General features: G+C 38.3%; 2 protein-coding genes and 1 long non-coding RNA gene across 3 annotated transcripts; 2 read left to right on the top strand and 1 right to left on the bottom strand.

Annotated features, from left to right (window-relative positions):
* Positions 1-14,308: 14,308 nt before the first annotated feature.
* Positions 14,309-16,947, top strand: LOC121244368. Its single transcript, XM_041142421.1, has 2 exons — positions 14,309-15,252; positions 16,685-16,947. The coding sequence occupies exons 1-2, from the start codon at positions 14,466-14,468 to the stop codon at positions 16,783-16,785; spliced, it is 888 nt and encodes a 295-aa protein (XP_040998355.1). The 5' UTR covers positions 14,309-14,465; the 3' UTR covers positions 16,786-16,947.
* A 1,549-nt stretch (positions 16,948-18,496) lies between these two features.
* Positions 18,497-19,735, top strand: LOC121244375. The gene is made up of 2 exons (XR_005936409.1): positions 18,497-18,824; positions 19,164-19,735. It is a non-coding gene; the product is annotated as an uncharacterized LOC121244375 (long non-coding RNA).
* A 2,363-nt stretch (positions 19,736-22,098) lies between these two features.
* LOC121247361 (uncharacterized mitochondrial protein AtMg00240-like) lies at positions 22,099-22,602 on the bottom strand. The gene has a single exon (XM_041145724.1). The coding sequence runs from the start codon at positions 22,600-22,602 to the stop codon at positions 22,099-22,101; it is 504 nt and encodes a 167-aa protein (XP_041001658.1).
* Positions 22,603-24,003: the final 1,401 nt, after the last annotated feature.

Below are 24,003 nucleotides of genomic sequence, written 5' to 3'. Positions count from 1 at the left end.
TTTGTAAAATCACCGATCATAAGGGTGAGACAATTGGAAAGGCATTGGAGGCCGCAATAAAGGAGTGGGGGTTGACCCAAGTGGTTACAGTCACAGTCGATAATGCCTCGTCTAACGATGTTGCATTGGGACATCTAAAGACCTATCTTAGAGAGGCAAATAAGACACTCATGGGTGGTGAGTGTCTGCATGTGAGGTGTGCGGCACATATTCTGAATCTGATTGTCACTGATGGTTTGAGAGATCTTCATGACTCGATTGCTCGGGTTAGGACTGCTGTGAGATGGGTGAGATCTTCTCCTTCGAGGTTGGACAAATTCAAGGTTGCTGCGAGATCTGCGGGCCTAACATCTAAGAGGGGCCTTTGTACTGATATGCCTACACGATGGAACTCAACATTTCTGATGTTGGAGGCGGCCCAAGAATATAAGCTGGCATTTACATTATTGGGTGACGAAGACATCCAATATGTTAAATATTTTGATGATCATGGGGGATTGGGGAAACCCGTAGAGGATGATTGGGAAATTGTAACTAATTTTGTAGAGTTTTTGAGGCTTTTTTATGATGTCACCATGAGGCTATCTGGAACTTTGTACCCTACATCCAATATTGTATGTCAGCAAATATGTAGGGTAAAAGAAGAATTAGATGACATGGTCGCGGGTGGTCACATTAGGATGCGGGAGATGTCATTGATTATGAGGACAAAGTACGACAAGTATTGGGGAGATTTAACGAAGGCTAATATTTTGTTATATGTAGCTGTCGTCTTTGACCCGAGGTATAAGTTGGATGGCATGATATTTGGATTGGGCCTTGCGTACGGGCAAGTATGGGCAGAGCTTATTGCAGCAAGGGTTCGGGAAACCCTTACTAGATTATTTGATGAGTTTTCCACCCTGCGGGGTGGTAATATTGCGGCACCTACACCTACCCCCTCAGCCTCAAGCTCACAGTTTCCTGAAGTCGAGGTTGGGAAAAGACGTAGATTGGAGTGGGGTGAGAGGTATGAGCAGACCCCCTTCCTTCGGAGTTCTATAGAGGCTCAGCTAGAGATAGACAGATACTTAGCAGCAGAGATTCTACCATTTTCACGAGATTTTGATATATTAAGTTGGTGGAAGGTGAATGCCGTGAAGTATCCCATCCTTGGAGAGATAGCCCGCACACTTTTGGCCATCCCTGTTAGCACAGTAGCCTCAGAGTCGGCCTTTAGCACGGGAGGACGTGTATTAGATTCATTTCGGAGTTCATTAGCTCCTGCCACTGTGGAGGCTTTGATTTGCACGCAGAATTGGATCAAGGGAACTCCAATTCATGTTCCGGATGTTCTTGAGTATGAGAAGGCCGACGTCGAGGAGGATAGTGATGATCAGTTTGGATCTGGTATTTATTTTAATTTCATTTTATAATTTCTTATTTTAATTTATTTATTTTCATTTAATTGGTATTCATTAATTTGATTTCAAATTTAATACTTATAGTGATACATGAGACGACGTCTACGGCTACCTCCGATGCAGTATGACTTTGTATTGGACCCACCATTGTCATGGTTTGCACAATTTCTTCCATAATTGTTTTTTGCATTTAAAATTTTGTTTCATCTTTATAACTTTTTAATTCTAATTTGTTTTATTTTTAACTTATTAATATTTCAGGTTTTATAACTTATTGACTTTTATGATCTTGATTTTCAGTCTCACAGCAATCGACATAACTCACCACTCAGTGAACTCACCGCTACGGCTCCACCCCAAAATCAAATTGATCAAATTGAAAAATTATGATTTTATTAATTTATAATTAATTGTAATGTTGCTACAATAGTTAATTGTATAATTTGTAATATTTATTTCTTTTAGAGGAGTTTGTAATAGTGTAATAGTTTATTAGTTCTCTTAATTTGTATAATTGTGAACAAAATATTTTAGCATAGTGCCTTACTGCCTTAGTGATGATTACTACTTAATTAGTTAATAACGTAATAGTTCAATGTATGATTCTATATATCCCTTATATATATATATTTTTTTTTTCCTATTTTTAAATCTATATACTTTTTAATCTAAATAATGGGCTCAAATGGCCCAAAAACGAATTCTGGGCCCAAAGTGGCCCAAAAACCGATTCTGGGCCAATTAGGGCCCAGAAAAATGTACTGGGCCGAAGGCCAAGTATGGGGGCGGGGGGTGCGGACGGGTGGGGGTCCACCCCCGCACCCCGGCCCAACGGACGGGGGACCCCGCCCCCGCCATGCGGGGCCGGGGTCTGGGGAGAAATTCCCCGCCCCCGCATATGCTGGGGCGGGGGGCGGGGGAGGGGTGGCCCCTCCCCGTAGGGGGCGGGTATCACCCCTACTCCGTACTATTTTTTATTTTTGGATTAAACTTGATATATTTTTTCGTCGAAGATATATGCCAATAGTATGAGCGAATAATTCATGGTAGTACAATGTTTGGAAGAAATAATCCATGACATAACAACACTAAGACCCATATTCATGAGTCTTAGGGATGTGAAATATAATATCAATATAACTATAAAAAAATGATTTTGTCGGCGTTTGTTTACTTACACAACTCAAGTGCCAACAATTAGGGGTCAGGAATGTTATTTTCTGGCGTTTATGTAAACGCTACCTCCATTTTTTGGTTACAGGCGTTTTGCACACTATATTGACAACGTTTCCAAATGTTGGTAACAGACCGGTTCGTCCCGATAAAATCACCAATTTTTTACCGGCATCTACAAGCGTCGGTAACATTTTTTTACGCTTGGTGCTATTAAGGCTAAGCTAATAAGGAAATGTAATTTACTTGGTCTTTTGAGGAGCCAATCCTTCTCAACAACAAATGTGAATGTAATATGTAGATGCCTTTCATTCATATATGATCTGGACTTAAATAGAAATACAGATAACTGCAACAACTGAAATGGATCGCACGATCAAACGTAGCCCATGATCCAACTAAAAATAAACTGACTAATTGGACCCAGTCAATCCCTAAGGAGCCCAACCCATTATGGACGCATTAACAGACCCATAACGGAAATAAAAAGACACAAACACCCTTAATAATAAGTAAAAAGACTGACATACATATATAACTTATCTAACCCTAATCCCCATTTTTGTCTCCTGTGATTTCCACGGCACACCTAACACAATCCCCTTCTTCAAAGAATCTTGCCCATAAGATCCGGGTATCGTTGCCTTATCACGGCAAGATCTTCCCATGTAGCCTCTTCCTCTATTGTCCCCTTCCACTGTATGAGCACTTCAACGCCTGCTTGTCGTCCCTTCTTTAGTAACCTCTTCTGGAGGACTCTGTCTGATTTAGGGCTTAGGGCTCCTTCGGGAGTGAGTTGAGGAAGGTGAGGCAGAGGTTGTACTTTGGCTCCTAGCTGCTTTTTGAGGCACGATACATGGAAAATGGGGTAGATCTAGGTTTCTTTTGGAAGGTCCAGACGATACGCCACTTCCCCTACCTTGTGGAGGACCTTGAAGGGACCATAATACCTCGGTGAGAGCTTGAGGTTAGGCCAGCTGCCACTTTCATCTGTTGGTAAGGCCTCAATCTTAAATACACCCAATCCCCCACCTTGAACTTCTTTTCTGTTCTCTTCAAATCAGCATAGTGTTTCATTTGGTTCTTTACTTCCTGTAGGTTTTCTCGAACCAGAGTGGCTATGATATTGCAGTTCTTCAATTCCTCCTCTACTGCTTGCACTCAGGTTGACCCTATGGTAACAATCTTGGGGGAGGCTATCCATAAACAGTCTCGAATGGGGTCATCTGGGTAGAAATGTGCTTAGATGTGTTGTACACATATTATGCTAGGGCTAGCCACTTAGTCCAATCCCTGGGCCCGTCACTGCAAAAACATCTTAGATAGCACTCTAAAATTTTGTTAGTAACTTCAGTTTGCTCATTAAGAGCTCGGTTCCATAGATTCGAAAAAGCTCATTCCAGAAAATACTAGTAAAGACATGGTCTTTGTCACTCACTATGTTTTGGGGTATACCATGTAGCCTGACAATATTTTCCATAAACACCTTAGCTATAGTTAAGGCTGTGTAAGGGTGAGTGATGGATATGAAATGGGCATACTTGCTTAATTTGTCCACCACAACTATTACCACAGTCTTACCTCCTGAAGGAGGTAACTCCTCTATGAAGTCCATGCTTATATCCTCCCAGTTCTGCATAGGTATTGGAAGAGGCTGAAACAACCCCGCTGGGTGGAGGGTTTTAACCTTATTTCTTTGGCACGTGTAACATTCTCTGATGAAACTCCTTACATCACTGCGCATGTTAGGCCAATAAAACTCCCTTTTTATCCCTCAACTTGTTTTATGCACTTCTATGTGGCCTCCTAATGGACTGCTGTGAAATTGCTGCTGGAAAAATGCACTAGTGTTCTGAGATGGAGTCTACTCTTGTAATAGGGTAGCTCATTTCAAAGCTGGTACTGGGAAAAGTCCAGGGTACCCTGATGGTAGGAGCTAATTAGCCTTTGCAACAAGGGATCATGGGGGTAAGACTTCTTTAATTCCTCAATCCATTTGCTTTGTATCATACTGATTGCATGCACTATTTTGGGGTCTATCTGGTTATTGTTGGTGGAAGGGAAGGGAGTGGGATTTTCTGTGGATGGGTTTATGGGTTCAGTGGTGGTGGAGTTTTTGTTGGTGGAAGGGATTGTACTTAGTTTTTCTGTGGGTTGGTTTTGGTTTTCTGGTTCTGGTAATCAGGATAGTGCATCAACAACCACCTTTGACCTGCCACTTTTGTATTCAACAACAAATTCAAACCTCAACAATTTAGAAATCCACTTCTGCTGGGCAGAAGTGCCAACTCTTTGTTGTAGCAGATGCTTGAGGGCCTATTGATATGTTCTAACTTTGAAAGTTTGCCCCAGGACATAATGCCTCCATTTCCTAACTACCATCACCATAGCAAGTAATTCTTTCTCATAAGTAGATAAGTTTAGATTTTTACCTTTGAGTGCCTGACTTAGGTAAGCAATGGGCCATCCCTCCTATATCAACACAGCTCCTAACCCATAACCTGAGGCATTGCATTCTATAATGAAACTTTTAGAGAAATCTGGTAATTTTAGAACTGGGGGGAGGGGGGGTTCATCATAGCCTCTTTAAGCCTTTCAAATGCCTCATGCACCTTCTCTATCCATCCAAATGAATTTTTCTTTAGTAGTGAGGTCAGGGGAGCTACAATGGTCCCATACCCTTGCATGAACCTTCTATAGTAACATGTTAGTCCAAGAAACCCTCTGAGAGCCTTAGGGTTCTTTGGAAGAGGCTACTTTTGCATAGCAACAATCTTCTGTGGGTCGGCTCTAACCCCTTCTTGAGAAATTAAGTGCCCAAGATACTTTATCTCTTTACTGCCAAACACATATTTACAGCCCTTAGCAAAAAACTAGTGTGCTTGTAGGACCTGCAAAACCACTCTCAAATGCTGCAAATGTTGCTGCATCTTCAAAGAAAACCAGTACGAACTTTCTTAAATAAGGCCTGAACACTTTATTCATCAAGTCCTGAAAAGTTAAGGGGGCATTGGTCATGCCAAATGGCATGACCAAGAACTTATAGTGGCCCTCATGGGTCTTAAAAGCAATTTTGGGCACATGATTAGGACTCATCCTAATTTGGTGGTACCCTGACTGCAGATTCAATTTTGAAAAAATAAGAGCTCCATGGAGTTCATCTAATAGCTCATCTATGTTGGGAACGAGATACTTATCTTTAACTGTATCTTTGTTAAGAGTTCTATATAATCCACACACATACGCCATCCTCCATAAGCTTTTTCTCACAAGTAGCATTGGTGATGAGTAGGGGCTTTGACTGCTTCGAATAATCCCACTTTTTAGCATATCTGCTACTAATCTTTCTATCTCTTCCTTCTGGTAGTAAGGATACCTGTAGGGTCTAACACAAGTGGGATGTGCACCCTCCAGTAGTTGAATTTTATGGTCATGACTCCAAGGTGGAGGTAGACCACTAGGCTCATCAAATACCTTTTTGAACTCTGTTAAGACCACCTGTACTTCTTTTGATATATCAACTTCCCTGCCATCATAAATATCATCCATTAAATGCAACCAAATGCCTTTTGCAGTAGTACCCTTGACCATATCCTTAATATGCTCAGTCTCTTCAACCTCCCTCTCAGGCCTCTGTATTCCACATAGAGTAAAGTCAGTTCCTTGAAAATGAAATTTCATGACCAGATCTATGAAGTTCCATAAAACAGTGCCTAGGATTCTCAACCAAACCATACCTAGCACAACTTCACAACCCCCAAAGTCAGTAAATACAAATTAGGCTTAGTATATAGATCCTGTAATTGGAGTGGTACAGCCTGACATAAACCTCGGCAAGGAAGGCTAGCCCCATTGGCTACCTGAACTAACCGTGCACTTCCCTCAATTGGGTCAATGAAACTATGTGTCAATGAAGGCTAAGTCTCGTCTTTGTTGTTATAGTTGGGTCAATGAAACTATGTGTACTGCCTGTGTCTACTAAAACCAACACTTTTTGACACCCCATTCTTCCCATCACTCTCATAGACTTAGGAGACACAAAACCTGCTAAAACATGTAAAGAGATGTTTAGCAGTTCATCAACTTCCTCTTCATTTCCTTCCTCAGGCAGTATAATAGCCAAACTACACCCTGTCACTTCTTCCTAACCCTTTTTCCCTCATTTCTTGCATTTGGGCTAGAGAGATTATTTCAATAGGCATGGTTGGTTTTCGAGTTGGGTTAAATGGTGGTCTAAAGCTGTTATTTTGGTTTTTAAATTCTGGTTTAGGTGGGGGTGCAGGCAATCTAAGAATGGGTGGGGCTGGAGGTAGCTTTGGTTGTTGACAGTGGTTTATAAGTTGTGGATTCTGGTATTTGGGTTGGTAGCCGTGGCTTCTCTTCCCCACTTACTCCTCTTGTAACCTTGCTAATCCAAAAGCAGCTGATAAAGTAGTTAGTTTAAATATAGCAATTGGAATTTTCAAATCATCTCTTAACTCACTTATAAAAGTACTCACCCTAAACTCTTCTGTAATACCCTTAATTCTTTTAGACATAATTTCAAACGAACTCTGGTACTCCTCAATAGAATTGGTTTGGCGGAGTTTTGTAAACATTCCTACTGGGTCCTCATAAGCCGTAGGCCTAAATTTAGTTTTAAGTGCCCCCACAAGTTCTTCCCGTGTGTTCACTGTACTCGACTCCACAAGCCAGCAATATCAAGTTAAGGCTTTACCCTCCATATGAAAAAAAGCAATTTGAATCTTTTAATCATCTGGAGTGTTCCAGTAGGAGAAAAACTGCTCGGCCTTAAGGAATTCAACAGGATCGGATCCATCAAATTTTGGGAAGTCCAAATAAAAGGTTCTCGCTTGGATTCCCCCACCAGCCTTAAATAAAGGGTTACCATTAACTTTAATAGGATTACCTGATGAACACCCTTATGAGTTTTGTTTTGCAGCATTAACCACCAAGTGATCATAGCTGGATGCTAAGCTGTTGAGCAGCTGCAAGATGCCCTCCAACAATAGCTTCTACCTGTCCTGCTCCTCCCTCGCCTGCGCGGATTCGGCCTTTAAAGTAGCAACTGCTTCATTCAATTGAGCGTGGCGTGTTCCCTCTGCCATGGTGCTAGAACGAGACTCTGGATACCACTGTTAACGCTAAGCTAATAAGGAAATGTAATTTACTTGGCCTTTTGAGGAGCCAATCCCTCCCAACACATAAACGTGAAAGTAATGCGTAGATGGCTGTCATTCATATATGATTTGGACTTAAATAGAAATACAGATAACTGCAATAACTAAAATGGATCGCACGATCAAACGTGGCCCATGACCCAATTGAAAATAAACTGACTAATTGAACCCAGTCAACCCCTAAGGAGCCTAACCCAATACGGACGCATTAACAGACCCATAACGAAAATAAAAAGACACAAACACCCTTAACAATAAGCAAAAAGACCCACATACATATATAACTTATCTAACCCTAATCCTTCAAAATATAACTTATAACTTATCTAACAGGCACTTCGGGGACTGTGTTACTGGCGCTTTCAAATGTTGGTAATCATTTTTTATTTTATTGCTAGTAAATTATTTTGGTATTGGCTTTTTGGAGAATGTGTTATCAGTGCTTACAAATTCTAGTAATTGAGATTTCTAAATTTGTAATTTGCCTTCAAAATTCAAAAATTGTGATGGGTAGCTACTTTGTCGATACTAAAATAGACACCCACCAACAGTTTTGTTTTACCGACGTCTACAAGCGCTGATAAATTTGTTTTCTCTTAGCGTTTTAGACTGTTTTACCAGCACTTCAAAATGCCGAAAATGTAGTTTTATTTTACTGGCATCTACATGCGCCAGTAAACTTCTTTGGTCACAGCGTTTGTAGACTATATTATCAGCGCTTACAAATGTCGGTAATTGAGTGTCATTTTACCGACATCTACAAGTGGGATAACTAGTGTTTTAGAGATTGTGTTATCAACACTTACAATTGTTGGTAATCGAGCAGTTTAAATTTACAATTTACCATCCATAAAATTTAAAAATGCACAAAATAGGCACTTACAAATAGAAACAGTTTTATTTATTTCAACTCTTTCTAAACTAATATAAATAAAAAAAACTCTTTCTAAACTATTAATCATGTATTATGTTGGCCTCTTCCTTCTGCAGCTCTGTTCCCAACAAAAAATGAAAAAAAAAAAAGAAAAAAGAAAAAAGCAAGGCTTAAATGGATCATCCTCCAAAAAGTAATACATAAATATAAATTTGCTAACTACAATGAAACTATCTTTCCGAAAAGTAAAACAAACGAAAGATCTATATTCTAGGAACCCAACTAGAATACCAGAATCATAATTATATTCAAATTTTTTATAGTTCAAAATAAAAATTCTACAACAACATATGTCCACAGGTTTGATGAGTTCATCATTGTTGGTGATGGTTTTGGCATTCTTGGAGGATTTTTTGCCATAAGTATAAGTCTTGATAAATCATGCCAACTATTTCTTTTTGTTCGCCCGTCTCGACCACCTGGGTCTGATACAAACAAAGAGAGAGATGCATGAGATCATGAATGCATAAAGGTCATGTCATATGTATCAAAAAAAGAGAACGTAGTAAAAACAAGAAGAAGAGAAATTGAAGAAGAAGAAGACTGGCCTCGTTTGGATATAGAAATACTCTCAACCCATCTCATCTCATCTCATCATTACAATTTTTTCAAATTTCCATACAAAATATAATAAACAATTCAACTTTTTTAATTCTCAAAACAATAATAATATTAAAGAATAGTATTCTAACAATATTTTATTCAACTTTCATCTAAAACTATCTTATCTCATCTCACTATCCAAACTGCACAATTTGCGGCATTTACACTTTTTTTAATATATATTTCAAACATTTATTGTTTTATTTGTAAAACATGAAAAGCTATAACATTATTAGAGTATTTTATTTTAATAATAATAAATAAAAAAGAAATATTCTAACTACAAAGAGATTAGACAATAGTAATTCTACAAATTGATGCGGTTCGTTAGATTGTAAAGTATATCTGACGGATTATATAAAACCATGTCGGTTTGTAAGATTACTTTTATGTAATATCTTTCTGGCTGATGGATCACATAAAGTATATTTGACCAATGCCAATAAAAAATGTTCATGATAAAAAATTTTCAAAACATGTGAAAATGATTAAAAAAATACACAAAATAGGATAATGAGTTTTTTTGTTTTTATTTTCTTTTTAACTTCTTGTTGTGTTATTGATGTCACTTTGGCAATAGGAAGATATTGCCATCACATTTAGGGGTGGGCAGTGGGGCCTTTATATATATTAGATGACGGTGGTGAATGGGTATTTTTTTTTAATACCCATGCCCATAATCAAAATGATAGCATTTTGATTATGGGTTAATACCCAGTCGAAGACCCCCGACCCTTGCTTCTCTTCTTCCTCATGATTCCTCTTCTCCTCTCTCTCTCTATGATTCTCAGTTCTCTCCAGTTCACCTCACCAGTCACCACCGTCATCTAGAGTCACTGTCACAGATTGTCATCGCCGTCTCCTGTAAGCCTCAGTGCCTCGCGAATGTAAGTAGGGCTCACTCCCAAATCTCTTCATAAATCGCCCCCAATTATTTATTTATTTTTATTATTTGTGGATGGAGATTTGAGGATGGGATTAAAGAATGATGAGATTGTGAATTGTGTGCTGTAGAGGATTTGATTGTGCATGTAGTTTTGTGAATTGCTTGATTGTGCTGTGAATTGTTGTGGAGATTGGAGGGGCGGGGGCGGACGGTTGGAGGTCCACCCCTACACCCTTGTTAACGAACGGGGTACCCAGCCCCCGCGTGGATGGGGAGCGGAGCCTGGGGGAAAAATCCCAACCCTCGCCATGCGTGGGCTTGGGGGAGGGTAGCACCCCTAATCACATTAATATATGAGAAGTATTGAAAATTTTAAGAATATTATAAATTTAACATTAGTTAAATAAGATATTTTAAAATTAATAAAGAATAAAGAAAGAATGAAATAATACTTAAATACTATGAAAAAGTAATATATAATCTGATGTATGATATATTATAAAATTTGTTTAATCAAAATAGAAAAAATAGGTTTTGGCTAGTTATTTTAGATTAAAATTTAGATAAGTCATTGGGAATGCAGAGTAAGGTTGTGCAAAAATCTGATCCACTGACTGAGGGTTCGACTCCATACCATCAGAGTCAAAGCTTTGACAAAACAGAGTCAAAGTTGAATTTTTAATGTTAAATTCGATCATAGTCGAAGTTAGAGGCAGATGAATTTTCTGACTAACTCCGACTCTAACATCATTAACCATATGTTATAAAGTATATACTACCTCTATACAATTAATTTATATGGTAATCATATATATATATATATGTTCAACTATACTTGTAGAAGCAGACCCTAAAACCTTCCAGCCCCATTGCCTGACTGTGCTCTGGAGATTTCAATGACATCTTTCACCAAAAGGAGAAAATAGGAGGAGCAAGCAGACCCTATAAACAAATTGAGGAGTTTAGGCAAGCAGTAGACTTCTGTGGCCTAAATGACATTCACTCTCAGGGGCTAAGCTTTACATGGTCAAATAATAGGTTTGGATGGGAATTCACAAAGGAAAAAATAGATAGAGCACTCGGCAATAAGGAATGGAATGATCTCTTCAATCATGGCACGTGTACTGCCCTCCCTGCTATAAAATCCGACCATTCCCCTCTTCTCATTGAAACATGCAGAACGAGTTATAAGAGAAGAAGAAGAAGAATGTGCTTCAGATATGAGATGGCATGGGAGCTAAAGGAAGAATGCCACAAGGCTATAAGTGAGGCAGGAAGAAGGACAATGGAATAGGCTGTGAGGCTAGTGTATTGAGGAAACAACTTGATGCCTGCCAACAGGAGTTGTTGGCTTGGAAGCAAAAAACAAAAAAGCAGCAGCAAATAGCCATCACACAGGGGCTACAAAGAATTGGTCACCTCCAAGAAACTGGCTCAGCCAATCATTTAGCTACCATGAAAGGGGTTCAGGAGGATGCGGTGTCTTCCATGACAGAAAATGACTTAAAGTGGCGCCAAAGGGCAAAACAACATTGGCTCAAGCATGGAGATAGGAACATCCACTATTTTCATATGCAGGCAAGTCAAAGAAGGAAGACCAATACTATCAAAAGTGTCGAGGCCTCACAAGGAAGGATTGTATCTGAGCAGGCAGAGATTGGAGGTGTCTTCACAGGTTACTTCTCTTCACTATTTGCTTCCACGCATCCTTCTAATATTGAAAACTGTATGCATGCTCTGGGAAAAAAACTAGATATGGAGATGCAAGCTTGGTTAATGAACCCTTTCAATAAAGAACATATAACATATGGCATCTTTCAGATGAATCCATTAGGGTCCCCTGGCCCTGATGGATTCCCAGCTCAGTTTTACCAAAAGCATTGGGAGGTGGTGGGTGAGCAAGTGTGTAACTTTGCACTCAAAGTCCTAAACCAAGGGGGTTCTCTCAATGAGGTTAATGGGACATTCATTACCCTCATACCCAAAGTAAAAAACCCCAAGAGAGTAACTGACTATAGACATATTAGCTTGTGTAATGTTGTTTACAAAATAGTCTCCAAAACCCTTGCCAACAGGCTAAAGGTCATACTGCCCAAGCTTATTTCCCTTAACCAAAGTGCCTTTATACCTGGAAGACTTATTTCTGATAACACACTGGTAGCCTACGAGATCCTACATTTCATGAATTCAAGAATGAAAGGCAAAAGAGGCTTTATGGCTATTAAATTAGATATGAGTAAGGCATACGATAGGGTGGAATGGAAGTTTGTTGAAGCTATCATGACCAAGATGGGTTTCCCTCTACATTGGATTAACTTAATCCAGACCTGTCTCAATTCTGTATCTTACTCAATACTTGTGAATGGGGAGCCTCAAAAGTCCTTCTTGCCTTCAAGGGGATTTAGGCAAGGGGACCCTTTGTCCCCTTACCTTTTCATTTTATGTGCAGAAGCTCTCACTGCCCTTCTAAACCAAGCTGAAGCCTGTGGTGGGTTGACTCTAGTCCCTATTGGAAGAGGTCTAGTATCAGTGAATCATCTTTTCTTCGCAGATGATAGACTGCTTTTCTACCAAGCTAAAGCTGAGGAACTCAGTTATGTGCTCAACATACTTGACATATATGAGAAGGCCTCGGGACAGGTCTTGAACAAAGACAAGTCTTCTATTTTCTTTAGTAAAAACACTGGCTAGGGAGTACAACAACAAATTTTGGAGCTTGCAGGTGTTAAATCTTCTGGCACTTTTGAAAGGTACTTGGGACTACCTGCATTGGTGGGCAGAGCAAAGGTGGCATCATTTCATTCTCTTATTGATAGGACATGGAGTCAAGTTACAAACTAGAAAAATAAATTTCTCTCTGCAGCAGGGAAAGAAGTCCTCCTCAAAGCTGTCCTCCAAGCCATACCTACCTATGCTATAGGTATGTTTATGCTACTAGCTTCCATAACTAGCAACCTAAATCAACTACTCAGGAAATTCTGATGGGGATTCAATGAAGATACTTCCCAAATCCAATGGGTCAACTGGAAACAACTCAGCTATAGCAAAGACATGGGAGGCCTAGGCTTTCGAGATTTGAGGAGTTTTAATTTAGCATTACTTTCCAAGCAAGGATGGAGAATTTTATAAAATCCAAATTCTTTGACAGACAGGGTTTTTAAGCAGAAGTACTTCAGTAAGGTGGGGCTTCTAGAAGCCCAAGTGGGGACAGGGCCATCTGTATAATTTGAAGAAAATAATCTAAAAGTAGCTTTATTCTGTAATTTCCAATTGGCTACAATACTGTTACCACTACATTTAGCGGTAACTAACTATTCACAGTTGTAAATAATTTTTTAATCATTTCTCTCTTATCTGCTCGTCTTCCACCCAACGTTTCCCATGCACTCTACTCCTCCATTTTGCGTGTTTTCTTGCGTGCCTCCTATACTCTCATATGCAACATTAATTTTAATATCAAATATATATATATATATATATATATAACAGATTATACAAAAATATCAAATATATATACTCTCATTTGCTCGGAAAGAAAGGACCCTCTAATTTGGATTAATTTCATTATATAATTTTTTCTTTTTATTTTTTGAATTAATTTATATTTTAGTTTAGTTTATAAATTTAGATTAATTTAACAAAGAACATAATTATATATATGTCATTATATATGGGGAGATATTACAAATATTAAAATATATGAGGATATGATTAATAGTTTAGAGAAAATATTTGAAATGAATAAAAAAAGTTAAAAAATATAATATTTAAATGATATGAAAAAAAAGATAAATTGATATATGATATATTGTAAAGTTATTATATAAAATAAAAAAAAATTTAATAATGTATTTTAAAGAAAGAATCTATTGAAAGTGGTCTTAAAAAGGGGTAAAAGTGCTTGTAATTATGGGAACAAATTAATTAAAGAGCGGGAGATAAAAGAATATATATGAGTATACCCATGCAGAAGCAGGAACCCCAAGCCGCGATGAGATCAAATCAATAGTACTTCAGAACATCGCTTTTTCTCAAATTTTCAAAGTTGTGGATCCCAACGCCAGCCTGTACCCAACGGTCAAAAAAGTGTCTTCAATTATGGAGTGAATTTCGGAGTGCTGTTTGTCGATCAATGTGTATAACCAGCTTTTCTGTAGAAACTCAGGACCCAAACACCCATTTTTCCATCTTCTTTTTCAATACTCGAGAGTTAAAGCGTTTTGCTGCCTCTTGTTTGAAATGAAAAAGACCCAATATATTATGAGGATTAGGTAAATAACAGAAAAATGCAGTACTCTACAGCAGCTCTACCCACCATTTTCAAGCTCATAATCTTAACAATATTCCTACTGCAAGCCCTTCCTACTCTCACTAGTCTCTCCCTCTGCCGCACCTCCTGCGGTAACATCCCAATAAAATATCCCTTCGGCCTCGACGATGGGTGCGGAGCTCCGCAGTTCAGGCGCATGTTCAACTGCACCAACGACTTGTTCTTCTCCACGCCTTCCGGCATCTACAAAGTCCAGTCCATTGACTACGACAAGAACACAATGGTGATCTACGACCCAGCAATGTCTACTTGCTCCATTCTGCAGCCCCACCACGACTTTGTTATGACCGATATTCAGTCCGTCATAATACCTCCGGCGCAGGACACCATCTTTGCCCTCCTCAATTGCTCCATCGACTCTCCCGTGCTTAACCATTACAAGAATCTCTGCTTCAACTTCTCCGGCCACTCCTGCGACGAACTCTACGGCGCCTGCAATGCTTTCCGGGTGTTCCATCTGCTAACGAACAGCTCTCCGCCATGTTGTTTTACTGGGTACGATACAGTGAAGTACATGAGCATGAATATATTGGACTGCACGCATTATACAACGGTGATCAACACTGATAATTTGAAGGGAATAGGGCCTTTGGATTGGGTGTACGGGATCAAGCTTTCCTTCACTGTTGCAGACACTGGATGTGGACGCTGCTCCCAGTCCGGTGGCACTTGTGGTTTTGATACCGAGACTGAGGGTTTGGTCTGCCTTTGCTCAACTTCTGGGAATTCTACCAGAGAATGTGGTAAGAATAATGCAAGAGCGGAGCCGGGAGCTACCGCTGGAGCTTTAGCGTTTTTATGTGTTTTTTTTTTAACTCTTTTTTTATATAGAATTTTTAATAATTTTAAATATTTTAAAAAAATAAAAAAAATCATAATATTATTGAAAAATATTTTCTTATCCTGAAATAAAATTTTATGATTAAGGAAGTATTTTTTAATTTTTTTTTTACTTTCTAATTAAAGAAGTGTGTTTAATAATATTTTTAATTTATTTTATTTTTTAAAAATATTAAAAAAATATTAAAAAATTTATATAAAAAATAACTTTTAAAAAAAATAGATAAAAATACACTACAGAGTTTCAGCAGTAGTCCCAGAGGAAGCTGTAGCATTATCCATGTCGTAAAGCATCCCTTCAACTTTTTGCATATCCCAAGTTTAAGTACTTCTTCTTCTTCTTTTTTTTTTTTTTTTTTTTTTTTTAATTTTTTTTTTTTTAAGTTTTCTCGTTCTACAATCTTTATGCAGGTTTTATACATATCTATCAGCTGGTTTATTATGCTATAAACCATATGTACATTTATTATACTCTTAATCATAGTACATTGATGTGACATTATTCATTAATTACTAAATTCGGCTTTTGTTCTTGAAACAATTTCTTAAAGGGTTTGATCGCTACAATTATAACATGTCAAAACTGTATGATAAAAATGTCAATGCTATTCGATTTTCAAAATGGTTGTACAACGTATATACGCTCACGACTGTAATTAATATTTTTCATATAATAGATAATATTTTTTTAATATGAGCAGGGCGGCTCAGTATGTTTTGTGGCCTTAGGCGTCATTTAAGTAAATGAGGTTTTAATTTAAAAGTAATAATAATATTGAAATATAAAATAATGAGAATTTTTTAGATGCAAAACAGCTACATATTATTGTTTTGCTTAATAATATCTATAAGCAATATAACAATTTGAAAAATGATCTGATTTTTCTGTAAATGGAGTATTATCCCTAATCCATAATATTTCTTTTAATGCTTAATTTTGAAAACAAATCAAGGCCATTAATATCAAAATACACATCATATTTTAGAAAATATTCAAGAGTAATATATCATTATTTTTGCCAATTCTATTCCAGTTTTACCCTTATTTGATAATTTTGTACGTACATTTTGAGTAAGATAATTTTTAGTAAAACTTTTATATTTACTTGTTTTTTTTTACTAAAATTTACCATTTGAGTTTGATTTTATTTGTAGGCAAAACTTTTAAATTTATTTTTTTCCTTTAATTTCTTTTTTGAGGGTCATAATATATTTTCTTTTTCTTTTTATTGTGGGGGCGTCAAGGTTAGGGGGCTAGGCGGTGGCCTTGGTTGCCTACGCCTTGAGCCGGCCATGTGATGAGCTAATCTCTCCCCGTTATTGTTTGTGTTACAGCTGGAGGCAGTATCACAGCTGAAGGACAGAGCCATGCTCCGATGATTCTATTCCAAGCATTTGTGCTGATTCTGGGCACATTTCTTTGCATGAGTTTATGATAATCATATTATCATGTGTTAATCTTTTTGGTTGGGAGCAAAAAATGTGTGAAATCTTAAAACTTTAGTCTTTTTCTTTTTCTTTTTCTTTTGTTCTTTTTCTAAGCTTAATCTGTAGACTTTAACTATTGAGAATCTATGACTTTGCTTGGGTTTTGCATTGCTCACTGTGACTAATTCTGCCTACAATTCCTACTTAATTTATTAGAATGACAGACTAGATGTGATATTCATATGATAAGCATAAAGGTAGATGGTGTATAAGATCCCACATTGCTTAAGAACGAAAAGTTCTTATTCTTTATAAAGTTTCAATAGGAATGTAGCTTCAATTGCATCATTGACTAGTTATTTTAAAATATAAGACATGTGATTTGCACCTTTCATTAAGACATTACACTAGGGGACCCAAATTGACCAACTGTATGACATAAAATTAGGGATTCACGAAAGCATTGATCTGTAGTACTACTATATGAAAATTGTTTATCTTTATTATCTCTCTTCTAAATGGATCGTCAGAATTTCTAATTCTTTTATTTGTACCTGTAAAAGGTCACCTGTCAAAGAGAATACATATATCTAATTGATATATCAATATTTAAGTGACTTTTCATTTAAGCAGTTTCCCATCTTTCGTGCGCACGCGCACGCGCACGCGCACGTTCTCACCCTCCTTCCATTAGCCATATACAGTGCACTCAACCACCATACCTATATATATATATAGGAAAAGTCTTAAGGCAGGCAGTCATGCGCACTGATGTGCACGGAAGTGCTGACATGGATGAATTTAATGAGACGGTGTGTTTCATTTTAGTCGTCTGGGGCGGGAAAGAAATTTGGATCGAATTGGAATATGAAGAGAAAAAACGCAATGCACCGTTTCGCCCATCTCACCTTCTCCTTCATCCCACCTTCTCCGCCATTCTCGCATCCCACCTTCTCCGTGCTGTCTCGCCCATCACAGAAACCTAAAGGCTCATCCATTCTCACCGAAACAGTAAGGCTCTCTCTTTTCTCTCTTTCCATTCTCTATTTCTCTTCACTTCAGCATTGTCGATTCTCAGTCTCTCCTTCGTCAAATTCCATTTTTTTCTTTGAGATTGTTATGAACCCTAACCCTAAGCAGATGTCCTCTGCCCTTTTTGGTTCCAAATCCTAACCCTAATCAAATTCCATTTTTGGTTCTGAGCCCTAATCCCTACAAATCCCTCTTCTCCGTCAACGCAATTCAACGTACAGGTATCTCTCTCTCTCTGCTTCTCTCTATTTGCTTTTTGTATTTTTTGCTTGATCTGAGGAAATGTGGGAGCTGTTTAGTGATGGAGTTCAGTCTATGAGGATGAACTACTATCCTCCATGCCCTGAACCAGATAAGTATGCACTGTAATTTGTATGCGCACTATATGAAAAACTATTCTAATTGTTGCGATTCTTGCTGGGTAGTCACACTACAATCAAATCTCTCCTTTGTCTTTTTGAAGATTGATCAGAATAATGCAACTAATTACGTTAAGAAGCTGGACCGAGTACTTATAGATTTTGGACTTTTAAGCATCTCAAAGATCATATATATAAATATATATATATATATATATATATACGCGTACTTCTTGTACAATTATATATATAGAATATAAAGCCGTTTCAATAGAGGATACTTTTCATGTCATGAAATTACTAATTTCATACAGATCATCACTATTTATTTTTTGATTTTGTTGTAATTAAGGTTTATCTACTTTGTGCTGCACAAAATTAGATAGAGGTATTACAATTTCTGAACTCAACACCAACTCAAGAAGATAAACCAGGAGATTAAGGTTGAGGGATCTGATTCATTTAAATAAATGGGTTTGGTAAAGGTTGGCTCATATACGATATAAACCCAACACATTGGCCCTATTTTGCTCACGATACTTGTAGTTATCTATTGAGTTGGTCTATTAACTTCAATTTTAGCTCATAGTCTGCATAGATATTTATACCAGCAAGCTTATGTCCTTAAGAACAGGTGATGGCTTTCTTTTTCGAAGGTAACTTTGCAATTGTATTACTTGTGCTAAACACTAATATTGGTACATCATTAATTCTAACTACTTGTAGACCTGTGCAATTTGCATGTAAAGAATTTTTTTTTAAAAGAAAAAGTACTATATGTACTAACAGGATAGGAAATTGAATTATGTGGTTGAATAGGAGAAAAGCTCCCTACTTCCAAACTTGCATGTTTTGATAGATTTTCTTTTTCACCAATTGGTTTGTCTTAGTGGTTTTAGATGTTACAAAACTCCAGGCTACTTCTTTGTGTTTTCTGTGCATATTGTCAAGCTCATTTATTTAAATTTGTAATGTTGTGTTTTAATTGTGTTCAGATCATGTGTAATTGGTGGTCATGTACTCAAACAGAACAGAGATGTTTGTCATTGTGTTGAGCAGAACAGAGATTGTAAAGAGGGAGTTGGGAGTCCACAACGACCAACTTGATATTCAAAAGCAACAAGCAGGCATCCGGCGTGTACGCACACTTCTTCGTATCTATTGGGTGATTTATATTTTAATTTTATTGTACTTGATACGATCACAGTGAATGCCCACTGATCAAGGTAGCTTGATATATGGTTGATGTAGTTGGACAAAAGCTCCAAGAATGTCTAGACTAGATCCGTGTGTATGTAGTCACCATAGTGCCATTAGTATGCTGTAACCCTGTGAGGTTTTGTCTCTCTAATTTTGTTAGTCATTTGATGTTGTAATAGAATTATGGATGTAGCTGGAAACTCTGTGTGTATGTAGAAGTTCACATATTAGCGATGTGTTGTGAACTATTAAATGTGTTTGTGGAAATTGTAATTTAATCCAGTTGATGAAAGAAGGTATTGAGGTTACACTTGAGTTGTACATCCTAATTATTTATTTACAAAAAGAACCAAGCAGAGTGCATGAATAACGGGCCATGAGCACAATCTTGAGACACATAGCAGCAAAATACGACCTGTAGCATCATTTCATATATCATTCAGTTGGTAATTTCGTCCACGAGTTCAGTAGGTAATTTCGTGTACAAGATAATTGAGTCACCCACTCAATACACTGATGAAAATAACACTACTCTTTGTTCATGCACTCAATACAAAGTAGTTCACCTGCCATACATGTTGCCAATATATGCCAATACATGCAAATTAGTCCAAATATTTTACAAGCTTCCACATCAAATTTATACTGCAGCTAGTAGTTTCAGTCATCAATCAGATTTTCCCAAGTATATTGACTTATAGCCACGGTTGTGTCCCAGACAAGCTATCCGACTGGCTTCCATCCACCTAAGTTGCATCTGCGAACATGATATAACAGTTAAAAACTCATCCACATGTAACAAAATCTAACACTTTAGATAGAGTGACCAAGGTAAACAAGATCAATTACACTTTCTTGGGTCTCAAAGCCAAACTGGGTTCCACTAAAGTCCAACACTTGGGTAGTGTTTTGGAGCGGCTAACAATAGATAAAAAAAAACTAGATTAATTTAAAGAACTCTGGATATAGATATTTGTAAGATTTGATTAAATCTGGGTGCTTCTCAGAGAACTGCAAAACTGATGTTTGATAATATGTCACTCAGAGGTTCTTGATAGCAAAAAGCTTATTTTCTTTTGTCATTTGAAGTACATTCTCAACTGATGAGGTGTAGCTTGTAGATTTGATGTAACTATTCATTATTCAGTACAATAAGAAATTTTACTAGATTGTATATTCTGGGTTGAGAAACTTTGGTCTCAAGCAATCAGTGGACGCACCTCGACCACGACTTCTACAGCTTCAATGTATGTATTGCTAAATGCATAGAAAAATATCCTAAATGTATGTCTGCTAAATGATGGAAGTTTAAGCTACGATGAGTTTGTAAGCAGAGGACTGACCTTGACAGAGATTTAGGACTTCTGGGCAATCATCGATCCAACAAATCCCACTGGCCAATCTGCAGCTGAGGTGGGTCGCGCGGAGAGGAGATCCCTTGAGTGGTGGAGGTGGGTCGCGCGCAGGCAGAGGTGGGTCGCGTAATTGTTTTTTTTTTTTTTCCAAATATTGGCTCGTAGAGGGGAGAAGAGACAGACTACAGTGGGTGGGTCACTTAGTGCTCCATTACATTTTTTTTGTAAGAGTGGATTCACACGTAGAGGGGAGAAGAGCCAGACGAGAAGGGGAGATGAAGCAGTGAAGCCGATGGTTCTTCCTCTCTTTCGATCGTGTTTTCTTCTCTCTCTCTCTCTCTCTTTTTTTTCTCTTTTTCAAAAGGGCATCTGGTAAAACAATCCACCTCAGCACTAGGTACACGATTCGTGGGCCATTTTGCCTGTACCTAGAAGAACTGATATATAGAAAAACTCTGTCTATGCCATGCTAGAGTGAGATTGGATAGAAGGCTGAATTCAAGGCATGCGTGCTGAATACAAGGCTCTAGCTAAGGCTGCAACAGAAAGCATGACATATGAGGTCATCCGAGATTTACTTGGAGTGAGATTGGATATGACGATTAATACAACAGCAAGTCATGTTAGATTACTAGCATTTTGAAGTGTCAAGTATCAATAGCCTGATCTTATTTGTTTGCATTCTCTTTTGCATGGTAGAACTTTTGTTGTTTGTTCAACTTTAAGAAACAGAGACATCCCCATATTATTAAGAATGATGCAAAAGTAAGAGGAAGATGTAGAAGTAAGGAAGGAGATGATGCAACTGACTCGTACACATGCAGACAGAATGCAAATAACAAGATGCATAGGCACACAACAAAGACGTGGAGAGTGATTGAAAGAATGAATCCGTGTATTGAACTGTCATATACAATGGTTATTTATAGTTACATAGAATTGGTAAATGAAATATAAAATAAACAATGTGTATTTACAGCTCATTAAATGAATATAATTTCTTCATGACTCATCAATCTGGTGGTCTTGTATGTGTTTGACAATATTTCTCTTGTAACTTCAATAGCCCCCGCAAGATGGAGAGTAAATATTGATGACTTCTATCTTGAGCAATAATCGATTGAATGTAGGAGAGTGTAATGACTTGGTAAGCAAATCTACTAACTGGTAGGAGGAGAAAACATGAGCAATTTTTACTTGACCTTCGGAGATCTTATCACGAACTACATGGCAGTCAAGTTCGATGTGCTTCGTGCGTTAATGAAAGACGGGGTTTGCGGCAATATGCAGAGCAACTTTATTGTCGCAATAGAGTGTAGATGGAGTGCCAATGGTGAGGCGCAGATCAATGAGTAAGTAGCGAATCCAAGTGAGTTCACATACGACGGCAGCCGGCAGCCATTGCTTTATATTCTGATTCAGCGGAAGACCTGGAGGTCCCAATGAATACACAAAATTCGGTGGTGGACCGTTGCATGTCTGGGCAATTTGCCCAATTGGCATCGGCATATGCTACAAGTTCCATATTCAAACTAGCAGGAAGAAAAATACCCTGGCTAGGGGTTCCTTTAATGTATTTAAGAATTTTGATCATAGCATCATAATGCTTAACACGTGGATTTTCCATAAATTGACTTAACAAGTTGACACTATAACTCAAATCCGGTCGTGTGTTGGTTAAATAAAGCAATTTGCCAACTAATTTCGGATAGAGTGTAGGATCATGGAAAAGATTACCTTTATCTTTCCTAAGTTTGCTGTTCGGTTCCATTGGCAATGGGGAGGGTTTTGCTGCAAGGAGGCCTGTCTTTGAGAGCACATCCAGTGCATATTTGCGCTGGCAGATTTGAATCCCTGCTTTGGAACGTCCAATCTCCATTCCGAGAAAGTAACGTAATGGACCCAACTGTTTGATGCAAAATTTAGTTTACAAGAAGTGTATGGCAGCAAGGCTTGAGCTGGAATTTGAACTCATGAGAATAATATCATCAACGTACACGAAGAGGGCAAGAAATGAATCATCTATGCATTTGGTAAATAAGCTCTAATCCGCCTTTGATTGGGTGAAGCCGAATTCAGCTAATGTTGAGGTCAGCTTTGTATTCCATTGGTGAGAAGCTTGGCGAAGGCCATACAAGCTTTTCTATAAACGGCAAACTTGTTTGGATTTAGCTGCATAGTGACCAGGAGGTGGTCACATGTGAATTTCTTCATCGAAATCGCCATAGAGGAAGACGTTGTTGACATCGAGTTGTTGAAGATCCCAACCTTTGATGGCAGCAACTGCTAGTAGCAACGAATTGAAACTAGTTTGGCAACAGGGGAGAATGTATTGTGAAAGTCAATACCTTCACGTTGGGTGAATCCCTTCACGGTGGGTGAATCCCTTTGCCGTCGGCCTGAAATTTGTACTTGTAAATCCACTTGCAGTCAATCGGTGTCTTGCCTGGAGGGAGATCAACGATGGTCCAGGTCACATTGAGCTCAAGTGCAATGAACTCTTGGTTCATTGCCTCATGCCAAATGGGTTGTTGGATGGCTTGGCTGTATGAGGTGGGTTCGGAATGAATGGAAATAGAGGTGGTAAAGGCACAAAATGAAGGTGAGAGGGAGGCATAAGACAAAATAGACGAGATGGGAAAAAGAACATTACCCGAGAGAGCATGTAATTCAGGACGCGTCATCATGGATGCCGAATGGTGGACATCAGGTGTGGAAGTTTGTTGGCAATGATAATTACGGAGGTAAGCAGGGGCTTTGCGAGTACATGTTGTTCAGCGAGATTGAAGGAGTGTTGAGGTTGGCTCATCAATTTGGTGGTTAGACATGGCTGGGGTAGGAGGTAACGAGAGTGAATTGTTGGTGGGGTTGGATTCGTCAATTTGGGTACTGGGAAATGAGGCTATGTTTTCGTTATTCTGGGTGGTGGGAAATGAGGCCACGTTTCCGTTATTCTGGATAGTGGGAGAGGAGGCCACATGTTCGTTGGTATGAGTGGGTGAATTGAGAAAATTGAGAGGAATAAAAGAGGTGTCAGTGGAGGGAGCGTTGGTGTGTGTTGGTGAAGTGGTTTCGGTGGGAAAAAGTGTTTGATTTTTTAGTGAAAAAATTTCTTCATCGAAGATGACGTCTCGAGAGATAAAAAGTTTTTCGGTTGTGAGGTCAAGCAATTTATATCCTTTGACACCGTATGGGTATCCAAGGAAGAGGCATTTTTTAGCGCGAGGGTCAAATTTAGTTCGGGAATGTGATAGGGTAGATGCAAAGCACAAGCACCCAA

This window comes from Juglans microcarpa x Juglans regia, chromosome 1S (genome assembly GCF_004785595.1).
Source record: "Juglans microcarpa x Juglans regia isolate MS1-56 chromosome 1S, Jm3101_v1.0, whole genome shotgun sequence".
NCBI classification, from domain to species: Eukaryota; Viridiplantae; Streptophyta; class Magnoliopsida; order Fagales; family Juglandaceae; genus Juglans; species Juglans microcarpa x Juglans regia.
This window is presented reverse-complemented; position numbering and strand designations above follow the sequence as displayed.